Source organism: Poromitra crassiceps (assembly GCF_964638095.1).
Source record: "Poromitra crassiceps genome assembly, chromosome: 16".
NCBI lineage: Eukaryota > Metazoa > Chordata > Actinopteri > Beryciformes > Melamphaidae > Poromitra > Poromitra crassiceps.
The window spans coordinates 36043754-36062251 of NC_139645.1; the positions used below are offsets into that span (position 1 = coordinate 36043754).

The 18498-nt window shown below is 42.3% G+C and overlaps 1 protein-coding gene across 1 annotated transcript in view; it reads left to right on the forward strand.

Annotated features, from left to right (window-relative positions):
• LOC310791614 (NLR family CARD domain-containing protein 3-like) overlaps positions 1 to 18498 on the forward strand; it is a gene marked incomplete at its 5' end in the record, with an annotated part of 79848 nt that overhangs the window by 38784 nt on the left and 22566 nt on the right. The window contains 5 exons of the mRNA XM_083653278.1: positions 2306 to 2442; positions 3521 to 3614; positions 8640 to 10452; positions 11727 to 11900; positions 17845 to 18018. Coding sequence (XP_083509404.1) covers positions 2306 to 2442; positions 3521 to 3614; positions 8640 to 10452; positions 11727 to 11900; positions 17845 to 18018 — 2392 coding nt within the window. The remainder of the gene's footprint in view (positions 1 to 2305; positions 2443 to 3520; positions 3615 to 8639; positions 10453 to 11726; positions 11901 to 17844; positions 18019 to 18498) is intronic.

Genomic DNA, 18498 nt, shown 5'->3' on the forward strand with positions numbered 1-18498 from the left:
CATGTCTAAAGCACACATAAGCCATTGAATGTGATAATAGGTTTGTTTTGAAAATTAAATTAAATGTAAGGAAGTATCCTAAAGACACGTTTAGATGCACAACAAAATAGATAAAAAGTGACTGGCAAGAGCCTGTGAGAGCATGGTTTTACACAGACAGCTCACTTGACTCATGATGAAGCCATGCATTAGGTGAAGCTAACTGTATTGAGACAATTCACAACACATACACAAAGCTTTTTGTGCACAGTAGATCTCAAGACATTTTATTTTATTACATTCTTTATTGACTGTAAATGGTCAGCAATTATACTGAACATACAGTAACTGTTGGCTACTGATGTTTATTTAGCTATTATATTTCTATTCTTTATTTCCTCAGTGCTCACTTCCAGAAGTTGACAATGCATAATGTTAAATTCTTTTTTAAATAAAGTTGGCCTATTTGTTCAAGAAAGCAGCCTTCTGAGTAGCTTTGCACATAGTCATATCGGTGCACAATCCACATAGAAAAGGTCTATATCTGCTCAAAAATTCACTATGTCGGCACTCTGCAGCCATATCAGTAATCGGTGAATATCGGCTCTAGTACCACCCCTGCCTCATTTTGAGCCAGGAAAACCCCTGTTTGGGGTGTGATTGACAGGTCACCTGTCCAGTGATCTCGCAGCTCACCTAACACGGACCAATAGCAGGCAGCGCTGTGGCTCGATCTGTCTGGCAAAACAAAAGAACAAGATGGCAACGGTCAAAATGCCAAACTCAAGGCTTCAAAATGGTGACAATCATGGTGGCTACATGGATATTTTTATACAATCTATTAACATTGTGCTGAAACCCTCCCTCCATGTTACATGTTTGTTCATGTTAAAGGGATAGTTTTTTTATGTGGGGTACGTGCATACAGTCAGTGTACTACATGCAGTAGAAAGCAGCCGGCATGGTTTCAGTTTGGAGAAATGGAGACCGGCCACATCACGCAAGTAGAGCTGTCTGCTGAGTGTGAAGGGAACCAAAAATGTAAAAAAAAAAAATGCTTCCATACCGCTCACCTGGTGTAATCCAAGTCTCCACAAGCCCTCAGGTACCAAGTTGACTTGAAAAAGTGTCTTTTACAACATGTTTTTAGCTGAAGTCTTCACTGTAGCCGGGTGTGGAGCTAAGTGGGGAAGAAGTGGGGCTGATGTACCACCTGCACCTTTCTCATGGCCTCCTTCACATCAGCAGATAGCTCTACTTCCATGATGTGACCGGTCTGCATTTCTCCAAACTGGGACCAGGCTGGCTGCATAAATGTAGTACACAAACTGTATGCAAGTACCTCATACAAACTCATGTCAAAAAAATCCAAACTATCCCTTTAAAGGCCGGCTTTCCTGATTTTCATATCCATCCATATTTGTGTCATTACAATGTCAGTAGTTGGATTAGATAAGCAGCCTTTACCTCCCCTCACTCAACCCTCCTGGCTGATCTCCCTCATCTCTCACATATTTTCTTGACGCTCTGACGCGTTTTACGTCAGAGCGGCCAAGTCCAGCCCTGCGGAAGAGAGCAGCTGTAAACTACAAGTGTTGTGGGGGTGTGCCGCCATGGTTCCGCCTCTAGAGGTCCTCCACGCCCCTTCACAGCTCCTGAAGAAAAACAAAAGGCAGCCATCTTTTTTCACCGCAAAGCCTAGGCTAGCTAATGTTAGCTCCCCTAGCTCCTGGCAAAGAACCATATCTCAGGAACGGAAGCAGCTACAGACACGGGACTGGCGGCATTGGAAAGCTCGTCAAATTTTACATCTAGTAGAAGGTGCGTTGACGTTACGAAATCAACGCTGAGCAATGTAGCCTTTTTTACATGAAATAGTTACAACATCAGATGCTCATAACTCCTAGGAAAATGCCTTAAACTGCATGAAACTTTGTGTGTGAAGACATCTCCCGACATATATACTTCGGTTTAAATTTGGTGCAATTTGGAGCCAAAAAAAATATATTATTATATTATTATTCTTCTTCTACTATTGTTTTATGTCGAAGCCTTCTTCTTCTTTGAGTTTTATGGACGGTTGGCAAACATATATGTACATTACCGCCACCTACTGGAGTTTGATATCAGCCAAATGCCTGAGCATGGAATAGAAGGCCACGAGCCCAGTGCATTGTGGGAAGTGTAGGATTTCTGCTCCCCGCTCCTCCCCTCCAGTGATCCTGACTGTAACACTGAGTGATCCTGACTGTAACAGCTGTTCTCCTCTTCTCTCCATCAACAACAGATCCTGTCTCTAAACCCTCCATCTCTAAATGGTGTGCAGATGATTTGACCTCCTGTATTCTGAGCTGTGACTCAAACATCACCACAGACACTGAACCAGTCAGCTACACCTGGGAGAAAGACAACACCAGAGAGAATTCCACAGAGTTACCCAAACACCAAATGATCATTACAAAGGTAATGAGAAATGCTACTGACAGTGTTTGTACCTCTGTCTTTTTGGCTGATTATTTCTGTCCATGTGTGAGTTAGTTAATGCAGTGGTTCTCAAACTTTTTCACATCAACTGACACAAATTAGACCACAGACTCCCATCTGATAAGATTTTAGCTTTTAGATGTTTTATTACAGAAAGTGTATGAAGCCCATGACCAAAACAGTCATTGTGTTACTTGTGGATGGAATTATAGTGAAATTAAGTTATCCTTCTTTTTTCTGGGGACCCTCTCATGGACCTCTGGGGTTCCCCAGACCCCATTTTGAGAACCACTGAGTTAATGTCCACTAGTAATATCAGGAGATGAACAAATGCATTCCTTTACAGGAATACACCATAATGATTTGTTCAACTTGCATCACATATTCATTGCACCAGCTGCTAGTTTTCAGCTGTTTTAACCCCCCTCCCTTCCTGCACCAAGCCCAAATATAGAATGCCAAAGTCACACCCTCTTCCGGGTTAGACATACAAACCAAGGGGTTTCATCCACTATTTATTTTTCCATAGACATTTTGTAAAATGCTTATAAGAATAGTTTTACTTGGTCAAACCAAGCGATTCAGCTATATTTAGAATCAGGAGAGACCATAAAGAGAGAACATTTCACTCAGACTAAAAAAACACACATACACACACACGCTAAATCTGCTATTTTTTAAGATTTGGTCAGTTTTCTATCATAAAGATTTTCAGGGCTACAATGGGAAACCTGTGAAAGACTGAATGAGAGTGAGCATGTGAAGTGTTTAGCTAGCAGCTTCTGTGAACTGTGTCTAAGCAGCTCCTCTCAACACAGCAGATTACATCATGTGCTTTAGGGAGGTTAGGTGTTTTTGGATGCTTCCAATGTGGGCGTTGGCTTAAGAAGACTGTGCTTTAACCAGAGTAGCTGGTTTAAGACGATGAAGTGCCGTTGAGCAAGACACTGAATCTCCTCCAGCTGCAGGGAACTCAAAGGCTAAAGGCACCAAGTGAGCACTGTTCAAAATGAAAGTGAGATGTGGTTTGTGATCTTATATTTCACTGGTTTTATAGGTGAAGGATTTGAAGTATGCATCATTCAGCTGTAAGGTGGAGAACCCAGTCAGTGAGGAGGTCAGCCAACCCATCAGCAACCCCATCATCCAGAGTGAGTTACCTCACTTTAACAACAATGCAGTGCTGCCACCACGTCTCTCTCTCCTTCTCTCTCTTGTCTCTCCCCTCCCTCTCTCTCTCTTGTCTCTCCCCCTCCCTCCCTCCCTCTCTCTCGCTCTTGTCTCTCCCCTCCCTCTCTCTCGTGTCTCCGCCTCTCTCTCTCTCTTTCTCTCTCTCTCTATTTATCTTAATCTCAACCCACCAGTCAAGGCAGATGCCACCTAGAGTCAGGTCTGCTCGAGGAGTTGTTTTCCTTCCTGCTGCTGCCAAATGCATGTTGGGGAATACGGTAGTTTAAATTGCTGGGTCGAAAACTTAGTAAAGACCCTGGTCTTCAACCATTTGTAAAGATGTAATTTTAATTAATTTTTAATTTGTAAACTGTTGTTATGATTTGCTGTAATATAAAGCAACATGACTTGACTTAACACTTGTTGCTGTTATTTTTTCTGTAGAGTCTGATGGTGAAGGGAAACGGAGAACAGGGAGAATAGTCACCATCTTCGTGGTACTGACAATGTTGCTGCTCGTCATAATTCCCATTGTCAAACGCATACGCAGAACAGGTAGGAAGCCAAGAAATACTATATTTATTTACAATGAATTACTGTCTAATTGATATTATTAATACTGATGTCATCAAAAGGATCTTTGCCTCTAATTGATAGTATTCACATTTTGTGTCCGGTTACTCCATAACCGGGCCTAGACCCCCCCCCATGCTTAATGTTGTTGAACTGCCTCTCTTGAGTTCCATTTCCACCCTGCCAACACAGGAGGTGCTGCACTCCTCTCCCATAGACTTGAATAAAAGATTACCAGGTGTTTTCACTAAAGCTTTACATTACAGCCTGCAACGTCCAGCGTAATGATTCCAGAGTAATATTTTGTACTAACAGTGAGCCAGTACAGTAGCTACTGATACATACTCTTTCAGGGTGATTCAAGACCCTCCACTTCCTGAAAGGGAAATCATTCAGGTTGATCAGGGGTTTATTTTGTGATCATGACCAACTCGCTGCTCTACACTATCCTGCTTATTACAGTGAGACAGCCCCTTGGCATCAAGACCATTAGAGAGAGGTCTGACACCTGCATGGTCAGGCAGTCAGTCTGTCTCTCCTTCTTGGGAGGTCTGTGGTTAAGTTTATGGGAGTGGCAATTTGTGTTCAGCAGGATAATCTTCATGAATGTGAACAGTGCTGTAGTGGTAAAAAAAAAGGTGGGTAAACTATACTTTTGACTCGATGCAGCTTTCTCACGCGGCACCGGCAGTGTTATAACGGCGGATAAATAAGCTTCCGTGAGCGATATACAAGACAAAATATGAGAGTATATAGAACAACTTAATCTGAATCATATAGCCCTATAAGGTATATCAGGGGGTTCCCCCACATTTCTGAGTAGCCAGCCAGATAGAAAAAGTAGCTGGCTATGGGATGGGCCTTGCCCCTCAAGGGGGGTCCGCGGGGATTCTCCCCCGGGAAGATTTTTTTTTTTACATTTTAAAGTAAAATTCATCAACCTGGTGCATTTGAGAGCAAAATTAACTACACACATCTCTAATGTGTTGTGACTTTACAAATAATTAGGCCTAAACAATCAATATAAAATGTATTTATTGAACATTTGTTGAATTTCTCCAGGTATGAAAAGTAGTAGGTAGCCTACTTTAAAGGACATTGTATGAACCCAGTATATACAGTTTGAAGAGTAATATAGTTCTCTCTCTCACACACACTGTACCTGTGATTGTCAGCTTCAGCTTTATAGCTAAAAGTATGTAGACAGATTGAATCTGTGATTCTTGAATACCAATATATAATTCAAACTGTCCACAAACATATTGGGCAAGGATAGGTAGACAACATACTGTACATGGAAATAAAAGTGGTTCTGCCACTCTGGCCACTAAATTTTAGTCAGCCAATATTTATTTATAGGCTACAGATCTCGGCACAACAAACACCAGTATGTTTCTAGATAGTTTTCAACATGGTCGTATTATATTGGCTTTATACAGTAGCACCTGGACTATTCAAGTCGACTCGCACGCACCAAATGTTACAAACTTTACTTGATCAGAGGGAAATCAATCATGATTCACTCTTCAGTTGTAAAACGGTGAGACTATATGATTTTCCCCACTCCGGACACACATTTTTAACCAACCTTACCTATGTTCAGCTCACCATGAGCTGGTCTCCAAATGCGCATTGCGCATCGCTGGCACAATGGCACCGTTTAAGTTGTTTGAAGGGAGCGCTGTCTGGGCAGGCAAGCACAGCTCGATAAAGGCACCAACCGGGCCGTGTACCTTTCCCGCGGAGCGCTCCACAAAAATAGGCTACGGTTCGCGGAGATCCTCGTCAGTGCCATGCCCATGTGTAATCTTTTTTCTTTTCTTTTGGTGTGTGACGTGCTTGGCGTGGTCTCCGCATCAACGGAGTTTACGCGAACGTTAAAACTCGTGCAATAATAAGTGTGCATAAACGATTTAAACATGTGAGTAAACGATCTTAAAAGGTGCCTAAACGCTGCAGAGCATTGAAAAAGGTATGTAAACGCCGTTTACGTTCGTTTAGCCACCACTACAGCCCTGAATGTGAATCACTTTTATAGAGACACTGCGGAGCACTTCATCATTCAGAAACCACACCCAAAACGGGGGTAAACACAAACTCCCCCCCAATCCTGGCCTTCTCCTATGTTGCGTGCATGGTCGCATGTTGCACACAAGATCATATATATGGAAGATGAACACTCCAACTTCCTTGACAGCTAGATCCACATTTTTCTTCTCCCAATTTTCAATGGCTTCCTTGTTTTGCTCGGGAGTACAAAAAAACTTTTATTGGCGATTTTTTATATTTGTAGTCTGCACAGCCCACCACACAACAGCTTTTAGCTATGTTTAATTCAAGGAAAATTAATGCTGGTGTTTGGAAGTGAATGGAAAGCTTTCCCCCGTGATGGGCATGGCCTATTTCATGCAGTGTCTCTATGTCTTTTGAAGCGTTTTCTGAAAATCACACAAATTGCCACTCCCATAAACTTTTGTTAGCCACAGACCTTATTTTATGCATTTAAGTGAAAATCCCCATTCTAAAACCCTATTCACTTTTCTCCGTAAGCACCAACATGCTACTTCCGGACTCATTCCAGCAGGGCTCTATATACTGAACAAGAATTATATGCTGCCATTTTGCACGAGTTGTAATAAAAGATCTAAGACTTTTTATTTTCACACAAAAGACTTATTCCTCTCATTTTGTCCACAAATATTTTTAAATCTGTGTTAATCTTTGCCAAGATAATCCATTCACCTGACAGGTGTGACATATCAAGATGGTGATTAAACAGCATGATGATAGAGGACCACAGGAATGAGTATGTGTAAAAGGCAATGGGATTTGTGTATGGAGATTTAGATTAAATGCATGAGATAAGGTAATATAATAATACAAGTTTATGAAACAGTGAAGTTTGTGTATCAGCAAGATCATCTTCACAAACTAGGACCACTTTTATGACTTTTGAAGCATAAATGTTTTTTTTAAACATGATTTTCAGAAAGCGCTTACAGAAATATGTCATCCCTGCGGTACTCTTTTGCACAGGTGTGCCATGGCCTGGTTAGCTCTGAAACTCATCGTTGATCAAACTAGTTAAACTTTATCTTCGGCTGAACTTAAATTTAGCAGACATCCAATGATTCAGTTATTAATTTATGCTAACAGTTATTGTTTAACATTCTTTCCTATACTTCTTTTCCTTTACCTAAATCACTCATACAATTATTCATATTGATGCATTATAATAATAAGAATAAACATGCAAATAATTTCCTGTACAGCTTTCCCTTCCTGTTCACCTCAAAGTATACTTGACAAAAATATATGTTCCCATTTTTCACAAGTTGTAATAAAGTTCTAAAACTTTTTATATGCTCACAAAAGGCTTGTTCCACAAAAGACTTATTCCTCTCATTTTGTTCACAAATGTGTTTAAATCCATGTTAGTGAGCACTTCTCCTTTACCAAGATAATCCATCCACCTGGCAGGTGTGACATATCTAGGTGCTGATTAAACAGCATGATTATTGCACAGGTGTGCCTTGGCCTGGTCAGCTCTAAATCTCCTGGTTGAGTAATAGAGAGCCGCAGTAACGAGTCCGGAAATCATCGATGCTAACAGCCCTGGTTCAACACAGTTTTCGCCTATGGGAGTTTTGAATGGGTTTTTGGCGCGATGCTTCTAATACGCTCTCTGGGCAACGCTGGCTTAATCAAACGCGAACCAGATGGTAGTAACATCATCTTCACACATGAAGACCACTTTTATGAGTTTTGAAGCTTTTATGTGCCGTTAAAAGGGCGGCTAGCTAGCAAACGGCTAAATGGGACTACACTGTTGAGTCGATGGGGATATATACGTCAATAACGTCACCACTCAAAGGACGAACACGGAAATTCTCTTTCCCTCACCTGGTTCAGCCCCGTTCAGCCCGGGGTAATCAGTGCACACATCAACAACAGTCCAGGTTGAGTGTTGACGTGACGTGGAAGCCTATGCGACAGTGTGTAGTTCTGGGTTAGCTTAGCACGAGCTTTTTACCTCTAGGGCTCGCATTTACGCTTCAAAACTCATGAAAGTGGTCCTCATGTGTGAAGATTATCCCGCTGAACCTTGGTTCGCGTTTGATTAAACTTGCGTTGCCCAGAGACCTTATTTGAAGCATCACGCCAAAAACCCATTCAAAAATCCCATAGACAGAAACAGTGTTGAACCAGGAAGTTCGGGACTTCCGCATTCAGCCTACAAAAATACGTCATCCCTGCGGCTCTCTATAACAGCCAATTCTACAACAGCTACCTTAGCCAGGCAGGTCCTGCTTATCCACCCACCAGTAATGAGCTGAATTGAGTCCATGGAGTTTGGAATGTGTAAATCATCAGGAAATGTTTGCATTACTCTTTACTCACTCATTGATTAAATATGTTGTTTGGTCTTTCAGAAACTCTTGCTGCGTGTCAACGTCAACACAAATCTAATCTGAAGCATACGTTTGAGTGTCTGGATGAATGGTTTGCTAAAGCAGGAAACAAAACACTTCTGAGTCAGATCTACACACAGCTTTACATCACAGTGGGAGCAACTGGAGCGGTCAATGATGAACATGAGGTCAGACAGATGGTAGCAGCATCCAGGAAACCAGCGAGATTAGAAACAAAAATCAGATCTGAAGACATCTTTAAAGTCTTACCGGGAAGAGATAAACCAAGAAGAACAGTGATGACAATGGGAGTGGCTGGCATTGGGAAAACAGTCTTAACACAGAAGTTCACTCTGGACTGGGCTGAAGACAAAGCCAACCAGGATATACAGTTCATATTCCTGTTCACTTTCCGAGAGCTGAATCTGCTGAAAGGGGAAAAGTTCAGCTTGGTGCAACTTCTTCATCTCTTCTTTCCTGAGACCAAAAAAGCAGGAATCTGCAGCTTTGAAGAGTTCCAGGTTGTGTTAATCTTTGACGGTCTGGATGAGTGTCGACTTCCTCTGGACTTCAAGAACAACAAGATCCTGACTGATGTCACAGAGTTGACCTCAGTGGACAGGCTGCTGACAAACCTCATCAAGAGGAGGCTGCTTCCCCTTGCTCGCATCTGGGTAACCACACGACCTGCAGCAGCCAATAAGATCCCTCCTCAGTTTGTTGACATGGTGACAGAGGTGAGAGGCTTTACTGATGAACAGAAGGACGAGTACTTCAGGAAGAGATTCACAGATAATGAGCAGCAGGCCAAAAGAATAATCAAAGACATCAAGACGTCACAAACCCTCTACATCATGTGCCACATCCCAGTCTTCTGCTGGATCACTGCTACAGTTCTGGAACATCTGTTCAAAGCCAGTGAGAGAAAAGACCTGCCCAAGACCCTGACTGAGATGTACATCCACTTCCTGCTAGTTCAGTCCAAACAGCAAAACATCAAGTTTCCTAACATAACTGAGACAGAGACCAGGGAGATGATTCTCTCTCTGGGAAAACTGGCTTTTGAGCAGCTGGAGACAGGCAACCTGATCTTCTATGAAGCTGACCTGAAGAAGTGTGGCATTGATATCACAGCAGCCTCAGTATACTCAGGAGTCTTCACACAGATCTTTAAAGAGGAGCATGTGCTGTTCCAGCAGGACAAGGTCTTCTGCTTTGTCCATCTGAGCATTCAGGAGTTTCTGGCTGCTGTCTACATGTTCCACTGTCACACAAACAGGGATAAGGAGGTTCTGGAGACATTCCTGGGTGAAGAAGAAGAAGAAGGTACATCTAAAGGCAGTGAACAATCCCTGGATGTCTTCCTGAGGAGAGCCATGGTCAAATCCCTTAAGAGTGAAAATGGCCACCTGGATCTCTTTGTCCGCTTCCTTCATGGTCTCTCACTGGAGTCTAGCCAGAAACTCTTGCGAGGCCTGCTGGGTCAGACAGAGAGCACACCAGAAAGCATCCAGAGAGCCATCATCAGCAACCTGAAGAAGATGAACACTGATGTGACTAAAACGGAACACACTAATACCTCTCCAGACAGAAGCATCAACATCTTCCACTGTTTGATGGAGATGAATGACCAGTCAGTAAATCAGGAGATCCAACAGTTCCTGAAGTCAGAGAACAGATCAGATAAACTCTCTGAGATCCACTGCTCAGCTCTGGCCTACATGCTGCAGATGTCAGAGGAGGTTCTGGATGTGTTGGACATGGAGGCCTACAACACATCAACACTTGGGCGACAGAGGCTGATCCCAGCTGTGAGGAACTGCAGGAAGGCTCGGTAAGTCCTGATGTGAATACCAACAGTATAGAACAGTGTAGAGTGACCTTAATATAGCTGACACAATCAGAATTACTATGAAGATATATAGTTCCTCAAACATACACAACTGTTGTTCTACATAGCAGTGGCACACAGTAATCACATTACTTTTCCTCTAACAGAGTAAAGTCATTACTGTTGCAGGTTCAGTTTCACATTCCAATTAGTAATCTAACAGATAGGTTGTGAGTTTCATTCTTTAGTCGATCAGCTCTTTATTGGTGTAATTTCTATGAAAGATTCCCTTTGTATTATTCTGCCTTCAGCTCATGTCAGAGATATTTATGAATTTAGTGTTTTAGGCTCAAAACTTAAAATGTGACCAAATCTGTGCTGAAGCCGGACTGACTGTGGAGGTCAGGCTGAAAATCTCTGTCATTTTTCATTCTACTTTTAATCACTTTTTACAGAAAGGCTTCCATGAATTTGCATTTATGAATTGTTTTATGTGTGGTTTTTACTGATACATTAACCACTTTTGGGAAATTTCAAATAATATGATACTGTATAAATAATAATAATATATACTATAATCCAAGTAGTGTCTGTCTGTCTGTCTGTCTGTCTGTCTGTCACTCTCTCTCTCTCCTTCACATATCTCGAGAACCGTTGTTCTGATCGACTTGAAACCTGGGGAGTGTGCTTAGGGGGACCTGACCGAGTGCAGTCTGAGATTCTTTTTTTATAAATGTGCCCACAGGGGGAGCTACAGCGATATTTACATTTTCAGTGTGACATCATCAGTGATGTCAAGGAGGAGGGGAATGGGCAATATGTAATGGATACTGCACCAATCGGGGGGCAGAGAAGAGGGGGAGAGCATGATGTATGAATGGGGCAAGGGGAATGGGTAGATGTACCCATGGGGGGGGCGGGTGAATGAGAAGATAGGGAGTGAGGGAACGGGCATGGGTAGTGCACTAGTAACAACAACAACAAACATTATCATTATTATTGTCCTAGTCATTATCATTATTATTATTGTTGTTAATAATTTTTATTATTATTATCATCATTATTATTGGTGGTGGTAGTAATACTACTAGTCGTAGTAGACATAGTAGTATGCTGTATAGGTTTTGATTGGTATGCTATAGTCTCAGCTCTGCTTTGATAATCTCTCATTTTACATTAAATCTGTAAACAGACTTTGTGGCTGTGAACTCTGAGAGACCTGAGCTCCGAAGTCCTGGTCTCAGCTCTGAAGTCCAACTCCTTTATTATTTATTCAGATTGAGGTTCTGCGAGTGGACAGACGCTCACTGTGAAGTTCTGGCCTCATCTCTGAAGTCCGACCCCTCCCATCTGACAGAGCTGGACCTGAGTGACAGCTACCTGGAGTCCTCAAGTGTGAAGCTGCTCTCTACCGGACTGGAGAGTCCAAACTGCAGATTGGAGACTCTCGGGTCAGACATATAATGTGCTGATCTGAATATTATATGAATATTGTAATTTGAGGATGTCTCTATCGTGTCTTTCCATCTGAAATCAGACAGTATAGGGATGGGTATCGTTTCGATTTTATTGATACCTTTCAAGATACCTTTCGATACTTCTGTACTGCTTATCGATAGAGATACTTATCGATACTCTTATCGATACTACTCTGCATAATTTGGTGCAAAAAATAAAGACATGACATGAAGAGATGTGAAAAGATTCAACAGTAATTTTGTTATTAGTTATTACAAGTTAAATTCCTGACAAGGCCTATTTCACCTCTGTGATTGTGAATATGATGATTTATTAAACCTAGGCCACCTATGTAGTGTCACTCTTAACTCATTGAGTGCCAAGGACGAGTATGTTCGTCAATTGGTTTAGTAACGTAGAGTGCCAAGGACGAGTATGTTCGTCAATTGCGTTTTTTGACGGTGGGACGTGGATCAAAGCCTCAGGCATCTCCTGTACAAATATTGTAACTATTGAAGGTGTATAACCTATTTTACGGACTCATTAGGTGGCGACAGTGCTCTCCAGATTAGAGAAAGGTCCGGTAAACAGCAGGAAAAAGACCCGTGATCAAAGAAACCGCTCATGCTGCAGCCAGAGCCATATAGATTGCTCTGTCTGCAGCTGACGTTGGCTGCGAACAGCAGTCAATCCGCGCCCACAACTGAGCTCCTCTGCCTCTGTCTGTCTGTCTGCATATAGTTTCTCCACACGATTAGCCGCCAGAAAGGCAGCACCCGACGCCGAAGGGCCAAACCTTTCCCTGCAGTAGTCCGGTTTGGCATTTCCGTGTCGCGCTGGGAGCCGCCCGGCGCAAAAAAACGGAGCGCTCCGAAAATAGACTGGGTGCGTGTTAGGCTGTGTGTTAGTGTGGGGAGGAGTTTGCACCTGAGGGGGGGAGAGGGGGGTGGGGCACGCAGGCACCACACAACTACACCACGTCACTACATCAGAAAATATTAGCTTCAGACTCAGAATGTGCTTGAAATGCTGCATTTCACAAAAGGCGGAATATCTCAGCTTCTAATTTGAAACGTGTCTTTTTGCTCAAAACAGCCTATCTTCTCCGGCTCATAACTAAAGAACGGAAAATGGTATCAATAAACTTTTTTTTGCAGATGATAGAAGAGAGTCTCATCGTTCTTTGTGCGTGTTCGGTGTTTACATAGTAATATCACACAATATTCTGTGGGCCTCGAGAAATCACTGAAAACGCTCTGAAACTCTGGCACTGGGAGCGTCCGTTCTCCAAAAGTGGCTGGCACTCAATGAGTTAAGGGGGAATCATACTTGCACGTAGAATTCATTGCGCACGTCACTGACTGAAAACTCGACACTAACAAAGTCGCCTGCAATACATCTCTTTACTGGGACATATTTTCATTTACAAAACGTTTTCTTCATCAAGTCTGGATAAATCACACCCATTTTCAAAGGATTATGGGACAAACCAGCACGATGCAGTCAGTTACGTTACGTGGAGTTTGTGGACCAACTTTATCTGAACGGATGGCTCTGGATGTAACTAATTTGCTGCAAGCTAACGCGTTACAGGTAAAGTGAACACAGTCGCTTGTTGTTCTGTATTCAGAGTTGGCAAAGTCCACATAATATTCTGTGACTGTCAGAAAATAGGTCAGGTTCAGCAAAGCACTGTGAGGTTTGTGCAACGTGAGGCAGAGATTTCTATCTGTCTCAGAATCATCACAGGGCAGTCGCTCGCTTTATCAGATTATTGTATTTATATTGTTGTGTGAATCAGCAACGCGATGCCTCCCATCATAAAACTAGTTTTCTTCCAAATATACTACTGATCTTTGTTAATAATGCTCGATATGCCGTACAGCGTATCAACGCGGGTTACGCCTCTTACTTCTATAGCTAGCCTATCCGCTGGTTATTTTCTTATGGACATCTGCTACGGTATAGAATGCCTAGCTCACTAGTAACCTGCAGGGTAGAGAGATTCGTCCAACTACTAACCACCTCCTATCCTCAAGTCCGACCTGCTGTAGTCACCCTTTGGAGGCAGTGGCCTACACCCCCGTGGGGTGATCACTCAAGTTAACGGTGGCTCTCTCTAGCACTGTCTGATGTTGTGTGTGTTGGAATTAATTCTAACTATGTGTTAATCTGCACTGGTTAAGGTCGTGTTAAAGTTTTTCCCTTGAGATGACAATTCTTGCTTAACCTGACGATGTTTTAATACACCTTCCCTGTCAAGTAGTCGTTTTAAGCTTGTCATTTCAAAGGCCTCCAGAGTAACCTTAAAAGACGTGACACGTCAGGCTAAACCAAATGTTCCTAGTATTTTTACATCACGAGAAGAGGCTGCTTCCTATTCGATGGACATCTGTTCAAATAAGAGAGATGAGATCCGTTATTGGCACATATAAATTGCTTTTTAATTAGAGCATATAGCGTAGCACAGCACAAATACAATCTCAATACAATTCTTAAACATTCACATGGCATACATTTAAACACAACATAATAACACAAATCATCTTTCTTAACCTTAAATTGAATAAACCCTTTTCATTAAAGCACAAATACTCCTGGTGTGGTGACCCACTCTAATATTAATTAACCTGGTTGGAATCATAGCTACTGTAATCAGCTACTGTAACTTGTATCAGTATAAATTGAATGACTGCATGTGGCCTTCTGCAGCGCCTTCTAAAAATAGCTGTCAGGCCACTCTCTGAGTTAAACTTCCTCTTTCTCTTGTGCTAACCTGTTGCTCCATGCAGTGAAAAGTAGAAGTGTTTTCTCTCCCCCATCCCCATCTAAAACTCCTTGTTCAAAGTAACGCTTCCACAAGATCTTATTGTCCCAGACTTTAAATGATCAAGCTGAGATAAAAGTAAATAACTAAAATGTATTTCCCTTAAATATAGCCTGCTTCCTATAGGCTCTGTTCCGTTATGATCCCCTCTAGGTGTGAAATGAGTGTCAAACACCAGCCTGTTGAGCGGGCCTCAAACCGTTGGTTTCCTACTCCTCTAAAAATAGATCTACTCCGACTTCCCTAAACAAGTTCAAAACGCAGATATATGCTACTGTACACCTCAGCGAGATAAACCACTTTACATTTGTTCCCAGACTAAAATGCTGTCTTATCAAATTCCCCGCTAGGTGAGTTCCAGTACAAGTGTTCCCAGAATAAAATGCTGTATCTTAGGCCTTTTTTCTATAGAAAAACCCAATCAGCTCTGAGTGCCAACTTTCCAGTTCAGGTGTATCTTTAATGAAATAATTTATTTCCCCACATCGTCTATATGGGGAATAAACATTTGTATCTCCCGAGGGCTCGAACTCGCCTCCCATGTGAAGTGTTCTATATCATGTAAAATACTACATAACTTATCCTCAGTCTCCCAGGTCCTGGACAGATCGTCAATGGTAATATTACTATTATGGCCGGTCTGCACCTTCTAATACACGGGGCACCGGCCATCGTCAATCTCTCACCATGAGCCCCTTATATCCTGAATCGCTTGAATTCGTCTACAATCGTACCAGTATTAGGTCTGGTCATCTTTCGACCCTTTTCACCATGAGCGAGCATAGGTGACCATGTATGTCACTCTCAAACGCCTGTGTGCAGGTATGAAACAGATTTATTTCCAAACTTTTAACAAATGGACTCTATTCCCCTATAGATGTAGTTTATATAAATGCATTTACATCGAATGAGAGAATTCATTTAAACCCTTTCCATAGATGGCAATGCATGTCACATTGAAAATGCCGGTGTGCAGGTATGAAACAGATTTATTTCCAAACTTTTAACAAATGGAATCTATTCCCCTATAGATGTAGTTTATATAAATGCATTTACATCGAATGAGAGAATTCATTTAAACCCTTTCCATAGATGGCAATGCATGTCACATTGAAAATGCCGGTGTGCAGGTATGAAACAGATTTATTTCCAAACTTTTAACAAATGGAATCTATTCCCCTATAGATGTAGTTTATATAAATGCATCTACTTTAAGTTGGGAAATTCATTTAGAGGATTTTAACATAACAGACAATGCAATAATGCTCCATTCTATACCAAGGAGTGTAGGTATAACATAGACTAATTCCCAAACTTCTGACAAATAGAACTTATCCCCTCATACTATATATTTCCTGTTTCAAAACAAAACGGCTTCGCCAACCATTTTAAGCCATGAACATCCCCGCTTAATCACATCGAACTTCCTCCCAGCCGCTAACCAACAGGAACATAATATCATTTAACAGTTAAAAACCCACTTCCTTTCCTGCGGCGGAGAGAAGAAATCAGCCCGAAACCCATCTAAACGTAATCTGTGTTAACGACAGATGATCTCCTTATACGGATTACATCCTACACCTGTGTTGAAAAGGTTTCCTACCCGTTAGATTCAAACTGGGTCTCGGTCGGGGTTCACTCTCGCTCCTTGGCTGGTTAGTCCGTGGGTTGGTTCGTGGTTCAATCGGAAATAGCATCTGCACGCATGGGGACGTGAAGACCCCGACTAATGATTTCTCTTGTCTTTTATTTCTTTATATAAATTTCCGCCAAATCATTTCCCTTAACCAATATCCTACCTCGCCACTACTTCCTCATTTCCCCCCGAATCGTTTCCAAACAGGACACTGAACTTACTCAATATCCACCTTGCAGCACCTGTGACTTTCCATTGGAACATTTCCACACATCTTCAGACCCCTGCTGCATTTCTCAAGCAGGCACCTGTTTTACTTCCTCTTTTTCCTTTTTATATAATTCAACACATGTATGACTTCCCCTTTTATATAATTAAACATGCCTGAATGGGCTCTCTGAATACTCCATGTTAAATATTATTGATTAAACCTTGCACATATCAATCAATCATCAATCGGGTACCAAATAATATCGGTGCTTGGTACCATCACTATCAGACAGTGCAACATTTGATCTTCCTGAGTAAATTCGCAGTTTTTAAAATGTAAACAGAGTCACCTGACACACTCAAGCCTCCCAAAGCTCGCGCTCCATAGGGTTCCATTGCTGTTGCCACCCAGTGACATGGTTTGCAACATTTTGTTTTCCAAAATGCTGCTCGGTTGATCCCTCGTATAGCTTCCTGGAATTGATAAAACCGCAAATTCTGTGATTCACTCTCATCTGTTGCTCCAGTAGAGACAATTGGAGAGTTCAGGTATAAGGTCAAGTTTTCATTGAGTTACGGTGCAGTTAGGGGTAAGTTTCCCACCCAACTCAAATTCAACTTTTTATTACAATTATTTCCATAGAAACTACCATATGAAAATATTGTCCCAGTAAGAAGTGTATTCTGGACCTTAACTCAAACTTCATGGCACAAACTGCAGATGTATTCATCTGGTTGGTTATAGAATGTGTTGAGGGGAAATGGAGCAATCCTGAGACAGAAGCTGCTTTCACACGTTTGGAATTCAGGAGAATCTGTTGTGTGAACAGATTTTCGTGGCTCATGCGCGCTCCCGCGGAGCCTCCTCCTAGACGGAGGGAAGTGTAGCCCCAGCCGTAGTCGCAGAAGCGTATTGTCCCCCCCCCTCTCCAGAGCTCCGTGAAAGTAGTCAGCTCAGTGAGTGCATGAGCGGTCATGCCCAAATTCCCCCACCCCCGCCCCCGCCCCCTCTCTACTTTACAAACTCTGTGGAGGTGCTACTCATGTGAGAATGCAACATGCCTCATGTGTGAAAGGGTACACTTCACGTATCATCCGGGGCAGGCTCAGTGGGGAGCAACCCTCACCTGATCCAGAGTTCATGTGTGAATATAGCTAGAGATGTGACAGGCTGTCTGGTTTCAGATGGAAAGACTATACAGTCTAGTAAGCCAGTAAGCCCTCAGCAATATTTCATGTAATATTTGCTTTGTTCTTTATTCAGATTGAGTGGCTGCAGCTTATCAGGGACTGGCTGTGAAGTCCTGTCCTCAGTTCTGAAGTCCAAACCCTCCCTTCTGAGAGAGCTGGACTTGAGTTGCAATGACCTGCATGACTCAGGTCTGAATCTGTTCTCTGCTGTACTGGGAAGTCCAGACTGCAGACTGGAAACTCTCAGGTAAAATCAGTTTGCACTTTGCAGTTTTTCTCAATTGATTCAACACATTTCTCGTCTCTCAAAACAGGATTCCTGATTCTGCAAAGGTCGCCCTGCAGGTTTTACATAAGGATTTGGCTTTTATTGATCCAGCTTCATATACACAGCAGTGAAGCTCAGTGACTGAGAGAAGATCATCCATACTCTGATATCTTGTCATTGTTACTGCACCTCTCTCTGTTCCTCTCCAGCTGCTTCAGAATAGAGCAGCTGGATTTTAACCAGTAGGAAGCTGACCTCTTCATCTCCCCAGTTTTAACATAATGGCGTCTGGTTCCCAGTTAGATAGAGAATTCATATTAGAATGCTGCTGAACACATTTAAAGCAGGCTAGTTTTGGTCCTGAATTTCACTGTGGAGCTCTTAGTTCCCTGTGAGCTGAGATTTCCAGGTTGTGACTTTCCTCCAGACTCAATACTGAAGGTGGTTTCACTTTAGTCC